General features: G+C 38.5%; 1 protein-coding gene across 4 annotated transcripts in view; it reads right to left on the bottom strand.

Annotated features, from left to right (window-relative positions):
- Positions 1–17545, bottom strand: part of kazna (kazrin, periplakin interacting protein a) — a 196484-nt gene that overhangs the window by 159625 nt on the left and 19314 nt on the right. For all 4 annotated transcript variants that reach the window (XM_061736480.1, XM_061736479.1, XM_061736478.1 and 1 more), the window contains exon 2: positions 16946–17103. In XM_061736480.1, coding sequence (XP_061592464.1) covers positions 16946–17103 — 158 coding nt within the window. The remainder of the gene's footprint in view (positions 1–16945; positions 17104–17545) is intronic.

The following is a 17545-nucleotide window of genomic DNA, read 5'->3' as shown; positions in this document are numbered from 1 at the left end:
GAATGCAAGTTAAAAATAAAGAGATATTCTTCTTGTGAACGTAGGTGCCCCTTTGTGAATAAACAGAAGTGAGCTGAGTAATGTCCTGTTAGCCAGGGGAGACAGCTGGCTACAATCGATAAAGCAAGGTGCATTCATTTAGCTGTTCAAATGTGCTAGAATGTGTTAAGCCTTTTTCCATTCCTAATTACAGAAAGCAGTAGTGCTTTTTTAGCTGAAAGCCTTAGGGAAAGAGGACACGACTGCCTACTGAGAGAGTGAGAGCCATTTGTTCTAATTTAATTTTATCAATTGGGGAAGGCGAAGTTATCAGAAGAAGCTAAATTGAAAGACGCCCAAGCGTGCCCAGACACAGTCAGCAAAAATCCCGTGTCTCACAAATGAGGCATGTACAGGATGAGACGGGAAGAGAGGATAAGAGACAGATTCAGAGTTTGGACCTATGAAGATTACAGCAGAGCTGAAGGCCATGATGTTCTTTTTGTCTTTATACTTCTGCAATGTGTTGACAGTGTGAAATCCAACTGGCTTTCACTTGGGACTATTTTGCCATCAGGTCACATCTGACAAATAGATATGTTGATTATACAAAAGTTAAATATTGCAAATAACATTTGAGCTGTTTAAAACTGTCTTCAAGCCAGAAATCTTGGTGTAATTATTGATTCAGACCTGAACTTCAACAGCCATCTAAATTTTATCACTAAATCTGCCTATTAGGACCTGAAAAACAGTGCTAGAATTAAGAGGTTTCTGTCTAAAAAAAAACATGGAAAAACTTATTCATGCATTCATTTTCAGTAGGTTGGATTATTGCAATGGCATCTTTACAGGCCTTAACAAGAAATCAATCAGGCAGCTGCAGCTGATCCAGAACGCTGCCGCCAGAGTCCTTACAAACACCAGGAAACTGAACCATATTACACCGGTCATGAAATTACTACACTGGCTTCCAGTTAGTCAAAGGAAAGAGTTTAAAATCTTACTGCTGGTCTACAAAGACCTGAATGGTCTTGGACCAAAATACATGTTTGATCTGTTAGTTCCTATGAAGCTCCCAGACCCCTGAGGTTCTGGTTTGTTGTGGTTCCCCAGAACCAGAACCAAGCAAGGTGAGGCAGCGTTCAGTTATTCTGCTCCTCACCGGTGGAACAAACTTCCCGTAGACATGAGGTCTGCTCCAACTGTAGATCCTTTAAATCAGGCCTAAAAACATCACTGTTTACTGAAGAATACTCTTAAATTAAATACTTACCTGCTGTACTCTACTGCCCTTACTTTTTAACAACTTGTGCTTTTTATTATTTTACCTCTTTTCTTATCATTTTATTTCATTTTATTTGTTATTTACTGTTTAATTGTGTCTTGCTGCTTTTAATGTTGATGTAAAGCACTTTGAATTACCTTGTGTTGAATTGTGCTATACAAATAAACTTGCCTTGCCTTCTAGTTGAAGCCAAATTAAAGCTATTTCAGAAGCATTTGAGCTGAAATTTTAATTTCTGTAGCTAAAATGATGAAAAGAACTGAAGTTGTTTCTCAAACTACACCCCCCATAGAGAAGCCCACATTCATCTAACAGCCCTGTCATTTGAGACCCACTCTGAGAAAGAATGGTACTATCAAAGCAGCAGGACCAGACAGGGAGCCAGGCCAGACCATGAGGTCACGTATCCTCCTCATGCCAAAATAGTGGTCAGAAGTCTCAGTGACTATCGCCCAGCTGCTGTAACACCAATTATTATGAAATGCTTTGAGAAGGTTGTTCTTTCTCACATCAAGGCCAACACCCCATATCTGGACGGCTACCAGTATGCTGACCTCAGAAAAACCAGAGGATCCATTTCAATTGCAATTCACACAACGCTGTCTCAGCTGGAGCACCCCAGCACATACATCAGGATGCTATTTGTGGAAATCTACTCAACTTTCACAAAAACAGCCACCCATAAACTGATAAACAAGTTGAGTGTCTTGAGAGTAACCATTACCCTGCTCATGGATTTTGGACTTCCTCACCAGCAGACCACAAAACTGGTGGGAAACAACACATCGTCATGTCTCTAGACATGCTGTAGGCGCACCACAGGGGTGTGTTCTCAGTCCAGTCCTCGTTATTCTGTTCCCAATTGACTGCACATACTGGTAGTTCCACTCCTCTTGTACTGTAGCGAAGCTCTCAAAAGAGTAGTTGGTCTAATATCAGAAAAAGGCAAGACATATTAAGGAGAAGAGGTTAAACAGCTGGTGAGATAGAGTGAAGACAGTGATCAAGTCTTGAATTTTATTAAAATAAAGGACATCATTGTGGACTTCAAGAGAAGCAGATCACACCTCCTGCCCTACATAAAAACTATGCAGTCAAAAACACCAGGATTTGACCTGAACTTTTAGTGTCAGACTTCCCTCTCAGCTATTTTGGGAGTTTTACAGGAACACAACAGAGGTGCACATATACCACACTACATAAAACCGCAGAGACTTGGCCAGAGTGGCTGGGACTGGACAGAGGGCTGCAGAAACCAAGCTTTAAAATCTGGTAAGTCTAGACAAGCCTCCTCAATGAAATGAGATGAATTAAACTCAATAATATTTTATTATTCCAGAAATGTAAATTATATATCGTTTTCCCAGGCAGAACAGCATTCAAGCCAGCATTGAGACTTTTTGAAAAATCATACTATAAAAAGATAAAAGCTCAGCTAACAATGTTTCAAGCAGATACAGAGACATCATTCTATTATTTAATTAATATTATCAAAAGAGAAAAATGATTCACATTTGATTACTTTCTCTTTCACTACCCAGACTCAAGACGTTTACCCTTGTAGAGCCTGTACCAATAGGCTATACTCAGGGCAACAGGGTTGGTTTTGTTAGGACGCGTGCTTCAATTGATTCAAACGCTCAGACTTAGAATCCGGGTCTGATATGCCAATCCATTTATTCTGTATTCAGCAGTAGTCAAAGCAAACGTAATTCCAATATTTAAACTAAACATAAACTTATGACAGAACGCCACTCTCTGTCTTGCACGTCTTGCACGGTTGCACGTCTTGCAAGGTCAAAAACTGTTTGTCTTCCCCCTGTCGCACCTGCGTGCAATCACCACTCAGGTGGCTTATAATGGTTACCAGGACAACCACCCACCATGGCTGATTGACAGGCTAAACATGACGTCACCATAAAGGGGGTGACAATTCAATATTCAGTTTAAATAAAACAAAATAAATCAAAGTATTTTGGCTCCAACAACCCTGTACATTTTTCTTATCATGTATAGTGTTTTTGTGAATCGTGTGTTGTTTAGATTTGTTTACTTTTCCTAACTTGTATATTGTTTGAATCATTTTTCCTCTCATTTAAAAAGGGAGTGGATTTTATTGTCATTGTAAGATCTGCGAACAATGAACTTCAGATCGCAACTTGATGTAATAAAATAACAAATAAAAACATACCAATTAATGAATAAATAAATAGCTTAAAGTGCAAGCTCATATCTAAAGTATAGACATTGGCAGTGTTGCAGCATTAACTCAGGTTAGTGCACCACCGTCTCTTAATCCGATTGTGTGTGTGTTTATAGAACCGTAGACTCTGACAGATGGCAACAGAGCAACAGAGTGGTTGGTGGGATTAGATGACACTTTGATGACGTTTCTGAACTAGTAAGGAAGTGAAGAAAATATCAAGAGGAAACAAGGTTTTCCTCACGCTTTAAACGCATTACAAAGGACACACATTCACTTGTCCGACAGAAATTCAGTTGTCACTTCTGAAGAGATGTCACACCGATATTAATTCTCATTTCACTTCTTGCAGCATCCAGTCTTTTTCTTGTTGGTTTTTTGGGGTCTCAGCTGTCTCAAATACAGACTTTTTTTCTTGGCTAATGCTGATTTATGTGTTCTCTCAGTCATTAATCTTGCTTGCTTTGCCAGTGCAACTTGCTGGAAGTAACACTGACAACAAACAGCAGCTGGGTCCTTCCTGTGGCTTGATGTGAGGTCTCAGTATGACGGTTTTACCATTTTTCTACACTGTAAACCTTGAATTCATAAAACCCTAGCCCTTCTGTTTTAGTATCCCACTACTCCTTACCTGTAGGTCAGATTCAGAGTACTAAACTACAATTTTGAGTAAAGACAATAAAATTATGCCTCAAATACCATCACAATAAGCTGACATTGAATCTCCCTGGACTTCAATGAAATATGTAAATCAATGATTCTGCTTTAAGTTCATAAATCAATAAGCACACTTAAGCACACGCAATACTGTCCCGAAAAAGCCTCAATGAAATTAAAAGCATTAGACATGCACATGCTGTACAGAGGCGTTAAAGACCTTGAGCAGAGAGGAAATGATATCTACTTGAGAAATATTGTGTTCACCTTGGGTGAGACGGCTTTGTATTCTGAGTTAGATTGTCTCATAGGAAACCAAAACCTTATCCCATTTTGGCCGTATTTAACCATGAAGAGATTGTTCCTGTCTTTTGAAGAGTCTGTAAATCACTTCTCTAGTTCAAAGACAAGATTGATATTTCTCTGCATTCTCTCCCTTCCCCTGAGCCTAGCACTCTTATATGTTTCTGAGTATCATTTTCCTGCAGGAATATACGGCACTCTACCAGCAGAGAGGAAATGTCAGAAGTAACTTTTTACTGTCACACTATAAGACAGGTACTTTCTGTAAGCTACATGTGTTACATTTTCTGCTTGGAATGAAAAGCTAGACAGCCACAATGACAATACTGTCGTTCAGACAGTACGTTTACATGCACTAACAGGAAGTCGAATTGTTGCCTTAATCCGACCAATATCAAAATTTTAAAAGCCATGCTGTAGTCGAACCAAACTGAAGCTCTTGAGTGCCAGATAATGTGGTCCTAATTCGAGTTCTTCCGGCATGTACAGTATACCCAACCCACGCTTAGCTGAGCTACTGACTGCCCCAGGACTCCCCCTTCTGGAAGTGACGACGCTGCAAAAGCCAGAATATCAACACAGTAAGAGAAGAAAACGAACAACAAAGAAGGAACTGGAAGAACGTCAACGGAAAAGTGCATGTGGCCCCACCTAGCATCGCAGAATCTAGCTAAGTTTAGGCAAGGCAAGGCAAAGCAAGTTTATTTGTATAGCACAATTCAACACAAGGTAATTCAAAGTGCTTTACATCAACATTAAAAGCGGCAACGCCACAATTAAAACATAGTTTAATCCTTAGCTAGATTGTTGCCAATAGCTTAATTTAGATGTGCATGTAACCGCACTGAGTGTAGTACTTTAACCCTGACCCTGCAGAACCTCGTCTTAGACTCGTGTCCCACTAGATGACGAGAGTACATCACAAACTGGACAGGTCAGTTGACTTTATCCATGTTGGACACCATGCATATTTGTGGGTGGGTGTTATGGGAAGGGCACCTTCATCTATTGACTTTGGAATAATGCTCTCTCATAAACTTTGATGTGGTACCCACCAATTCACAGTCATTTTCATAGGGACAGAACATACTGAATCAATCACATTGGAGCAATGGCAGACTTTGTGGGATGACTCATATAAAAGCCACCATTTAAAACAACCACCATGGCGGTAGTAATAGCAACTTTTGATCAAGAACGCTTTACTGCAAAACTCCTACTCCACTGCGTGCCATTGTGGATGTCTTTAGTTGATACTAGCCTGGTTGTTTCTCTGCCTGTGTCACATGCTTCATTTATCTGATTGGCCTTATGCCAATTGCATGGTGACTGGAGTCAGTTTCTTCTGCATCCATTGGTGCTGCTCCCTGGAAAAGAAAGTCTGATCCACATGAACCAGACTTATTCTTTGTATCAAAGAAAAAAAGAAATAAGCTACAATGAGTACCCAGGCACATACTGTACTCTGGTTAATGTACTCTACTGTACTCTTCTTTATGAAGACCAAAAGTAGCACATTAGCTCTCAAAATATTAAATTTGTTTTTCATAACTTTAAGAGGTTAATGTTAAAGTAATTTTACTCAAAAATGATGTAAAAAATATTCCTTTTTGTTGCCTTAATTGGGAAAATGTGTGTTGTGTGGAGGGTTTTCCATTGCATTAATTCACAGAACTATCTAACCCAAACACTCACCCATGAAAAATACATGAAAATTAATTTAGGACAATGGCAACCCAAAGTCTAAGTGTTCCACTATGAATTCTTATCTAAAGCTTTCTGAAGAAGTGCAAATCATTTTCTCACACAACTGAAATGATCTACGTTCTTTGAAGCTTGTGAAAAGGAGATGGATTGCCTTGATTCACTCTTGAACAACACATTAATGATTTCAAAGATAAGCCAAACCTAAATTATACTTTCACCAGGAGTCATCGAAAAGTGGTTATTCCAAAAAGAAAAGAACAAAAAAGACTGATTGCTTGGAGCCTCATTTGAGGATGAATGACTTTAAGTGATGAGCAGGCTTTAATAATGGCACCAGTGAATTTAAAATTATGGATAGGACAAATTGTCATCCGCTCATGACTTGGTTGTCTTTTACAAAGGCAAGATGTGTCCTCTCGCTCCCCTCCCCTTCTCTCTTCCCCTCCACCCATCATCAGCACTTATTTCAGAGCGCTTTCCCATCTTCCAGTCAGCATGGGCCAGTGGGGCTCCTACTCCTCCGTCAAGCCCCACAAGAAATGATCAGCTCCAGGGCAATTACGTCCTATTTTGTTGAAAAGAGTGCAGAAGCATCTGACTTGAGAGGAAACTGGTTTACAAATCCAACATGAAAGGAACAGGCTTCACAGAAGTAAAGACCAAAACATGATCAAACAGTTTATCTGAGCAGTGAGCAGGACTGACTCTGTGAGCTCTTTCCATGATGCATATGTCGATCATTTCGCTAAGGAGTATGTCTACTCCTGTCTGATTTACTTGCATAGATCATTTTTGACAAGAAAAGAAAATATGATAATTTGGTGACATTAGCTTTTTTTGAAAAAGGAACTTTATTAGATATGCCAAGTGTACCTAATAAAGAGGCCAGTGAGTCTATATCAGGGGTCTGCAACCCGCGGCTCCCTGGAGCTTTTAAAAAAATGTTTGACCTTTTTTCCTTTTCTTTCTTTTTTTCTATTTTTTTCTTCTTTTTTCCTTTTTTCTTACTTTTTCCTTTCCTTTTTAATCTCAAAATTTCGCCTTTTTTCTCAAAATTTTGCCTTTTTTCTCGACATTTTGACTTTATTTCTCGACATTTTGACTTTTTTCTCGACATTTCGACTTTTTTCTCGACATTTCGACTTTTGTCTCAAGATTGTACTTCAACATTAATCTTGGCATTTCGACTTTTTTCTCGAAATTTTGACTTTTTTCTCGAGGTGCATAATGAAAAAAAAATCTCCCCCCAGTTATAATTAATATAGAAACATGCAGCATGTGTTGCCTTCATTCTAAGGCTTATACAAGACTTTTCATTTTTTTGCAGCTCCAGACATATTGGCTTTGTGTGTTTTTGGTCCAATATGGCTCTTTCAACATTTTGGGTTGCCGACCCCTGGTCTATATTATAGAGAAGAAAATATTTTCTGCACTTCAGCCCATATAGTTTGGTATCTGAAGTGTCTAACCAGCACAAACACTTTGACAACACAACTAACCTACGTCCTTCGGGACTGCCTTGGCCTGGAAAGGTTTTGTTTAGCAAGTATTCAGATTTGCAACCAGCTCCAGCCTCACTGTTCAGCGAGAACCGTGAAGTGAGTTTAGAACACCCTGTTCTGTGGTTCGCTGCTTACCAAAGCATCATTTGTCACAACAATACGCAGCCTCAGAGGAGGAGGAAGACATTGAATCTACCTTATTTCTGATGGCATTGTCCAGCAGCAGGGGAAAAAAACCTTATAGTGTGTCTCAGCTGGGGATGGGCAACAAGAATTGATGCTAAACTGGTACTGCCTCTGAACTGGTCAGTACTGCAGGATTGTTAAGTTATACAAGAACTAATACTATCAATATTTACATAACGTAAGTTCATTGTAATTGTGCACCACTGTCAGCAACAAATGTGGTCTAACTAACCAAATGTAACAAAATGCTTACAACATTGTAGAGCTCTAGAGACAATTTGAGCAAAGTAACTACTACAACTACAGTGTAGCTGGTTGCACCCTAGACATCATTGTAGTAGCTGCTTCGCTGGAACTATGGGATTTCTTGCTTGTGTTGTTCCCTCAGATGTTAGTCCTTTTGGATAAAAGCGTCTGCTAAATGACAGTAGTAGTAGTAGTAGTAGTAATAAATATACTGTATGTACAATAGTACATTATGAAATCCTCCAATCCCTATGGATTCAGGACTGTGTATGTAAATAATTATTTTTGTTAAAATGCTTCTCATTTATATTTTGAAATTGTCCCACAAACTGTGTGACGCAGTATACAGGCATAACTTTGGCAGAAGTCCATACAGCTAGACTGGAATAATATTCGTTTGGCCTCATATTTTTAATGACTTAGCTTGTAATCATTGCAATTAGAGTACAAAATTATTTCAAACTTTTATCCACACAGATATTAAAATATCAGATGTTGAGGTCAAGATTTTTCTTATCATGCATATTTTAGTTTTAGGACAATGAAATATACCACAGAAAATATGATTAACGCTTATGGGATACATTATGTAGAATACAGCTTTCAAAAGTTATGACGTTTTGAGCTACACTAAACTACAACCTTGATATAGGCTCTACAAGCATGGTCACAAAATGCTTTTTGATCTCATGTGCACATACTGTATAAATACAGATATGTACCATTTAGTTTAGTTAGTTTGTGAAGTTGTCCCTGACCTTACTGAGAAAATGTGTTCTCTACATGAAGATAGGTATTACTTCTGTTGGGAGCAGCGAGTCAGTCATTTTAATCATCTGCAGGTAGAGCTTGTTACTTTTAGAGGCTGCAGATAAGTTGGCACAAGTCAGAACTTTAAAATACAACCCAATATGAAAGAGGTGGGATGCTATGTGAAATATAGGTTAAAAACAGAATGTAATGATTTGCTAATCTCATAAACCCATATTTCATTCAAAATAGAGCATAAAATCAGATGTTGAAATTGAGACATTTTGCCATTTCATGGGAAATATTAGATAATTTTAAATTTGATGGGCGCAACACAATCTCAAAAAAGTTGGAAGGGGGACGTCAGCTGTCATCAGACCTAAAGGAAGGTCTGAATGGGGCCTACACCTGATAAGTGGCTAGACTGATACTGAAATACTAGCTGGTATGTAGTATTTTAACTATGAACAAGTTCATATGACCCTTTTAGTACATCAACTATATCTGCCTTAGTCTTCATGATCCCAACTCAAAGCACAAGCCACTATCTGCTCGGTAAACTGACAACATTTTGTTCTGGCTTTAAATGTTTATACTTGAGGGTGTTCCCAAATCTGACCTCAAGCTTGCAAGTAACCTTGAAGGATGTACTTTTATCTTTTCCTGTCCCAGGATAACAGAAAAGACGGCAAGTAATTACCCCAGCGATTTACAGAGAGCAGCATGGAAAGATAGTCGTCTGAAAATCTCAGATCAGATCCTGCATGGATCAATGAAGATGTCATGTAGTCTTTGTTAGAACAAAGCCTTGACCTCTGATGGGAAGGTCAAACCACTAGGGGACGGGGTGCCTGACGGAAGATGGAAACTGCACGTTGTGTAAAACAATTGTGCCAGATTTCAGCTTTATGCCTTGTTTTGTTAAACTCACTGCCAGATCAATAGACTAGTGATTTTAAGTTTTCAAATAGCGAGAGAGAGAAACAAGTCCTCATTTACTCCATGTAATTGGCCTTTAGATGTAAAATCATAAGAGGAATGGTTTCCTTCTCTTCTACAGACTGCTTTTGACAGGTAAATACTGATTTTGACCCCTTTAAACAAGGATGTAAACACATTTAAAAGCACCACGTACAGACACATTGATAGACTCAAGTGTAAGTGGACCTATTTCAAAACAGTTAATTTAAAAGTAGTTTCATTGACAGCTGGGTAAATTTTCTCTGTCAGTTTTAAAGTAAAAGCTCATGAGCTGATTCCCCACATGGTATTTGCTCTTGAAAGCCTTTTAATATGAATAAACAACAGTCAAAGGAGCTCATGAGGAAATACAGGCTCATTTAAGATGCATAAAACAAACAAATACTTAATATTACAAATACGTGACAGCGGAAACAAGTGACAAGGTCAACAATTTGATACATCCTGACACATAAACACAGCTGTAATTTCGGCATGATAAAAAGTTTAATTCTGAAGCGTTTTCGTATTCAGTCAAATGCCGAAAATCTTAACGGGCTTTCCAAAACAGAACAAATCAAAATCAGACTGCTTTAGTCATGTGATATAGACAGTACTCGAGTTGAGGGGGGATGAGGGGGGATGGCCTCCCCCCTGAAATAAAAACGGTCCAAATCATCCCCCCTGTAAAACTGCCATCCCTCCTTTCCATCCCTTATGTCATTTCATCAATGAATGTGGTTTTACTGCTATTTCAACATTTACAGTCATCACCAGAAAAATAAAAACAGAAAAATAACTTATATGACAATTTTCACCTGTTTCAAGTACATTTTCACTTGAAATAAGTAGGAAAATCTGCCAGTGGGACAAGATTTATTTTCTTATTACAATCAAAAAAATCTTGTTCCACTGGCAGATTTTTCTACTTATTTCAAGTGAAAATCTACTTGAAACAGGTGATTTTTTTTTTCAAGTGATGAGTCTTGTTTTAAGTGTAATGAGATTTTTTTTACTAAAATGAGACATTTTAACTACAAATAAGACAAATATTCTCGTTAAGATTTTGAGTTTTTGCAGTGATCCATTTTACTTATCCTGTGAAGGACAGAATCATATTGATAAATTCAGAAAACTGTTTTTTATTTTTGTGTTTTGATGTATTTGATGTAAGCCCAGTGAATATTTAAAGCTTACAGAAGGCTGCATTTAACTGCTGCTATGTAATTCTTTTCTGTCATTGTTTTGGTCAGTGCTATTATTTGTAATATATTATATTATTTGTAATCAGCACAAATTATCTGTCCCCATATGATAAAATCCACCATCCCCCCTGATTTTATTTTACAACTCTAGTACTGGATATAGAGCATATTTCCTTTAAATTTAAGCATCCAGTCAGTTCTACTGCATTGACTGTGGGAAGCAAAGTACCAGTAAACTGTATAATTTCTGTATTGAGCCCTGACAATTTCCATAGCATAACTGCTTCACTGCGAAAGAGAGCTTCTCTCTGCAGGCAACATTCAGAACCATATATTTATAATGAAATGGTTTTCCATTTATGCTTTACAAGATAAGCTGTCATTTTTAATCTGCTCAACACAGAAGTCCATCAGCCTGAGGAGTGTTATTTTGCAACTGACAATACCATTCTAGCAGCTCCACCTGGCCTGAAAAAAAATGTAAAAAAAATCAACCCTGATAGTCTCATTTCAAAAAATAAAAATGTGTGTGTGTGTGTGTGTGTGTGTGTGTGTGTGTGTGTGTGTGTGTGTGTGTGTGTGTGTGTGTGTGTGTGTGTGTGTGTGTGTGTGTGTGTGTGTGTGTGTGTGTGTGTGTGTGTGTGTTCATTCTGAACCCATCCAGCCGGTGAATGAGTTGCCTCAAGGACTGACGAAGGTGGGACCTTCTCTATAAAAGCATCATCTCAAAAATAAAATGTGTTCTGAGATCAGCCAATTATGACTTTGAGGAAAGGCTAAAAAATGCCAAGGACTCCTACACAATAGACCTCATTTTAAGCTGTCTGACTTTGACATGAGGGAACCATTTTCATATTTGAAGCAGCCAGCGACACTCGAACTGAACTTGAATGAGCTAATTCCAGTATTTCAAAAAAACACTAGTGCAAGCCAGAAAACACTTTGCCTCTTATCAGCTGTAGATGAAGACAAAACTCTCTTTGAACCAAAGTGCCCAATTGCCATTCTCATTTGTCACACTTTGAGACTGAGCTGGGGCCACAATAAGCCATCGCCATAGTAGTGCATGGCAGTTTATCTGGCTGGCCCTGATTGGCGCAACGCCTATTAGACAGGCCAGTGGAGTCAGAGGACAGACTGAGAGGGCAGATGGAACCTAGGTGATGTATTATGCATGGGTAAAAACCATGTGGGCCAGCTGAGGCCCTGGTAGGAGAGGCACAGACTGACCCAGCCAGACCCATCACAGATTTGCTCGCTCTGCAGCACCTCCCCCCCCAGTCCTCCGAGACCATCAGCAGCCTCGTTCATGCACTCTTCCATGACCCTGGGCACAGGTCCAGCACTACTGGATAATATATGTGGGAGTCCATCATTTGTGTTGAAATATTAATTTGGACACTTCAAGGATATGCGTTTAAGTCAATATAACAGATTTATCCATTCTATAATGACAGATGCAGTGGATGTTGCCATAGAAACTTCTGTAAGAATAGTTATTGATTGCCTAAACTCATACAGAGATGGAAAGCATTTTTAATCATTTTTAAATAAATCCTAGAGACATGGAAATGTTTGGTAAGAATTATTTGGCAAAAATTTTCTTTGAAAGCTGCAAATAACTGGAAAAGAATTTAATGAGTAGTGAGAGGCTACAAAAGATGACAATGCCCTTCATCAAAACAAATGTTGTCATGAATTTAAATGACATGAGCACTCAGAGAAAGTAGCCATCCAAGTAATCCAGATTTATGCCACAATTTAATGGATTCTTTTTTTTTTTTGTTTGCCCATGCTCAACCTAACCAGAAGGCTTCTTCAAATCTGGTCTGGTAGGTTTGGAGTCTTTTTAAAGGCAAGGCGTGATAAGGAATCATACTTACTGTGTTACTGTGTCACTGAGAAATCCCATTTTTACCTTTTTATTAAGATACAATTTAGTTTGTCTCAGAACTGGCAGTTCAAATAAAACACACTCTGATAAGGATATTTATTTTACTGATTGATTTTGGCTCCTAAAATCTGGGGTAAATATGTTTTTGTCAGAAAGTAATATGGTGTATTCGTGTGTCTGCTTTGTTTTTCTTTTTTTTTTTTTTTCCTTGAAGTGACAGCCGTGTCTTCAGCTCTTCACTAGTGATTAGAGTAGAGTGGAGGTCACACAGGGTCAGGAAGATCTTATTTATCACTGCCTCCACTCAGTCACTGTCAAAGTCACCTTTACTGGCCTCCAAACTGCATCTACACACTCCCACCGATGCCCAAACTATACCTTTCTCTCTCCCTGCAACCCCAATTCCCTGCCATGGATGAGTGACAGGTCAGCTAATGCAGTCGCAGCAGAGTACTGCACGGGGAAAGGGGAATTAGAGGGAGGGTCGGTAGAAATAGCTCAGCAGCATTCTCCTCCCAGCTTGATTGCAGGATACGCACCAGATGGGCCTTTGGTGTAAAAGGAAGACACACATGAAGCAGCTCTGCAGGAAAGTAGCAGCAGCTATGTTTTAGTGGCATACCAAGTTCAGGATGGTGAGGTGAGAGCCGATGAATTCAAATTCTTAAATGTCAGCAGCTCCATTTTGGTATTTGCATTTCCCTGATAATTAGGGTTGTAGCCACCTGCCTTGAAAGTAGAAGTCTAATTAAATAGCAAATTGAGCTCTCAGTTAAAGTGCACAAATGAAAAACAAACAAACATCTGTCACAGTTCTTGTTACAAAATAGATACATTTTATAAAACCTCACCAAACCCTTCACGTCATTGATTTTTTTGGGGGGGCAATGAGAATATCTCAGGGATGGAAGGAATATCTATTTCTAAGTTTGTGGGTCCTTGAAATTAATCATCTTCTACTTCAAATACGTTTTTATTTATTAATCGGTTCCTGGATGAATTATTAAAAATAAAAAGTCCAATGTTTCAATTTCCGTCGAAGGACAGAAAAAGTTGCAGTTTTTGAGCAAGTTACTGATGTCTCCACTCCTTGAGACATCATTCAGTCTTTTCAGAAATTTGTAATCATAAGCACAAAGTATGCACAGTACTTCTCAGCAAATGTATTTAAAATGTTCCTGATAGAATTAAATAAAAGATCAAAACAAAATAAATAACAGTTTGATTTGTTTAGCACTGATTTAGGTATTTACCTGCAAATACATTTTGTTTAGTGAAGTGAATTGATGTGGGATGACTCCCTGTTGCCCACCGAAGTGACTGATGTGCAACTAAACTATCCAAACCCACGTTTACACAAGTGCTACAAAACAAATCTTCAGAATAGCTATCCCCTGTAATGACTATATGGAAAATCATTTTTACCTCTTTTTGTGCATTAATTATTGCAGGAAATTTGTATGTAGTTTTAAAATAAAGTCTTATAATAATAATTTTCTGCCCACAAGATATTATTTATTTCAAATGTACACTGTAATATATATGAATATTATTACGTTTTTGATACATCTAATGAATGATGATTAGATGTAACGATGTCACAGATGGGCAAAATATGACTTGATGGACTGAAATAGCCCATGAAACAATTCAATCGTGCCCTCTTTACGACAGGAGATATTCATATTTCAGGTTCAGTTGAATATGAAGGAATATTTCCTTACTTTTAGGAAGCATTGTCAGCAAAAAACAGCCAAAGTAGCGCTTGACTCCCACCCCAGTCAGCTCTTTTAACAACTATATATTGCTGTACAGAACTATGTCACAACAGCAACCCTATACCCTCTGGGGAGACCTGCATTGGTTAAAAACATTAAATAAAAAAATGCCAAAAGTACATTATCTCTCTTTTAAATAAAAATGATAAGCACAAAAGTGCCCAGATTTTGATTAAGTACAGGGTGTTGCCTATATTTATATTGGACTGCAATCTCTCCCAATGATACATCATTAATACAGCAGTTTTGATGGTAAAACCAGATTTGGAAATAATATTTTAAAAATGAGAAAGGTTGACTCAGAAAGTTACATTTGCAGGCAACTATTGAACTTTGCTGGAAAGACAACTATAATATGAACATTTCCTTGCTGTCACTGTCATTTATGTTATCATACACTCACTATGCTTCAGGCTGTGATTGATTAAACACACACTTTTTCTTCACAATTTGCCAATTAGCTACTTTATATCCAACTGAGCTGCTTGCAGTGTGACAGAAAAAATGAAGAGGATGATATTCAAGGACGCTGACAGAAGAGATCATGAAGATTTTTATTGAAAGACTAAGCTCGAATCTTGGCTACCTGTCTTATAGAGGAAGTGTGAGACAAAAAGAGTGATACAGAGAAAAAAGGAAGGGGCATTCAGGGTCTGTGGGCAGTCACTCAGCTGTCTCTGCCTGTCTCTTGTCCAGGCATGCAATTAATCTTCTATGAACTTTGTTTAAATCCGTGTGGTAATTAAACTATTTTTGCGTAGTTTATTTTGTTTGTTTATTTTTTTATCAATGAATGAATCTAAAAAAGGGATAAATATGAACCCAAGCCTTAAGTGTCAAAAGTAACCTCCAAGAAATCTTGATGAACGCATTTATTTGCCATTTGTAATCAAGGACATCTGATAAATTTAGGTTTTTGCCAGCACATTTGCCATCAAAGTTATTATGAATCTGTGTGAGCGAAGAGAAATGAAACTAATTAACAACAAGTTAAAGTGATTCCGAAAAAAGGGTCAAATCAGTATTTTAGCTGGGGTGATAAAAGCATAAGAAAAGTCATTTTTTTGTAGACAGTAGGGTCGTCTCTAATAAAGAATACACAGAGAAAGATCAAATGAAAGGCTATGTAAAAATGTGGATAGTAGGATAATGTAAAGAACCTGTTATAAAGTTCTCTAACGCTGCCTTGTACTCAGTAGATTTGACCTTCTGCTATAGTATTTGAGTGGCAATTGACTGATGCAGGAAGTGTGCGCTTGTTGTTTCGTCCTTATTGAAGTCAATATTTATATCCCCTCTGAGGCGTCTGGAAAGAGACGATCACAAACATCATTCATATCTCTCAAAACGGTTTCCACTGATGCTCTTCCCTGCCACAAATCCACATAAACTATTGTTTTCTAAGATGTTATTTCACGCACTTGCGCATCTCATTGACTATTTTTCAAAATTACATTCTCCATCATATTGTATAGTGGATTAAACACATTAATTTTAAATTAACTAGTAAAGTTTCTTTTTTTTCCTTTGTCTGCATATATATTAATGGTTAATACCAAATTTGGCAAAAGCTACATACTGTATATATGCATTTGAATCTTGAAACAGAGGGTTTTGTGGTGTGTGCATACTGTAAGTGTGTGTGAGTGTGTTTCTTTCAGCAGTCTTCTTCACAGTCTAGTCATATTTTATTGATCCCTTGAAGAAAAAGAAAGCCAAAGAGGACCAAGATCAGCGATGCTGGGATGTGAAAGACCAGGAAAGAGTGGGACATGAAAGAGCAGCAATGATAAGGCAAGTCTTGTGCAGTTTGGTGACTGTGATGTGTTGTGGTGCATGTGAATGAGTGTGTGACGTGTTGTGTTGGTGTAAAAGGAGACGTAGGACAACCAGGTGTTTGCAAACAGAAGAGGACAGAGAAAAGGGGAGGAGCATTCCCTTTACAGTTGTTTAATTTTGGTGTGTGACGTGTGTGTGCTTCATGTGTAGTGTGTGTGGAGTGTGTTTGGGATGCATGAATTCCCGTGGGTAACTTTACGTGACTGGGTCAGAGCTTGGGTTAGGGTTAGGGTTTTTTTTTAATTGAAGGATTCAGTTTATAGAGCACAGTATCGACAATGTCACGAACAGATTAACTTAAAATATAGTGATATAGCGATTTTATCTGGGAGGCTTCATAGAGCTAAAATGACAAAGAGAAACAGTGCAGGTGGAACCAGCCTGGGACACTCAGCTCAATCTTTTAACAGTATTGTCCCATGCCTCTTGAATGACTTGTTTGGTATACCTGAGCATCAGCGAGGAGGTGCCTCATCAGGTTCATGGACTTGTGCAGCGTCTCCTTCTCCGGAGGAGGAAAGGTCTGCTCCGCCTGCTCCAGGGGCTTGGGTCGAGTCACCATGAAGCTCGCGATCTGGTCATTCAGGCTGTTCAAAGACTGCACAGCTGGAAGGAGACACAAATGTTGAACAAATCCTCTTAAACGTGTACAGACGGTCAGGATGTTAGATAAGGTGAATTTCATGTAACATGAGCAGAAGCTGGCTTAACCTCCTAGGACCCGGTGCAACTTCTTTTTTTTTTTCTTGTTGCTTTGGGCTCCCGTTAGAAAAATTAAATATTATGACACAGACGACAAAAACGCGCGATGCCCACATGTGTGTGCGTACGCCAGGTCTTAGAAGGTCAAATGAACCATAAAATCATCTCCTTACAAGGACACCATCATGGGCACAAACACTTTTATATTTGTCTTTGGGGAAGGATTATTGACCTTTTACTGAGCAGGAACAACAGAGATAGCGCACTGCGTTTCCTACTGTCACACTGTTACTGACTTTCTCTGTCAACACTCTCGCTCTCTTCCAGAACGTTCCACATCGGCCTG

The sequence above is a fragment of the Cololabis saira genome, chromosome 12 (assembly GCF_033807715.1).
Source record: "Cololabis saira isolate AMF1-May2022 chromosome 12, fColSai1.1, whole genome shotgun sequence".
Taxonomy (NCBI): Eukaryota; Metazoa; Chordata; class Actinopteri; order Beloniformes; family Belonidae; genus Cololabis; species Cololabis saira.
This window is presented reverse-complemented; position numbering and strand designations above follow the sequence as displayed.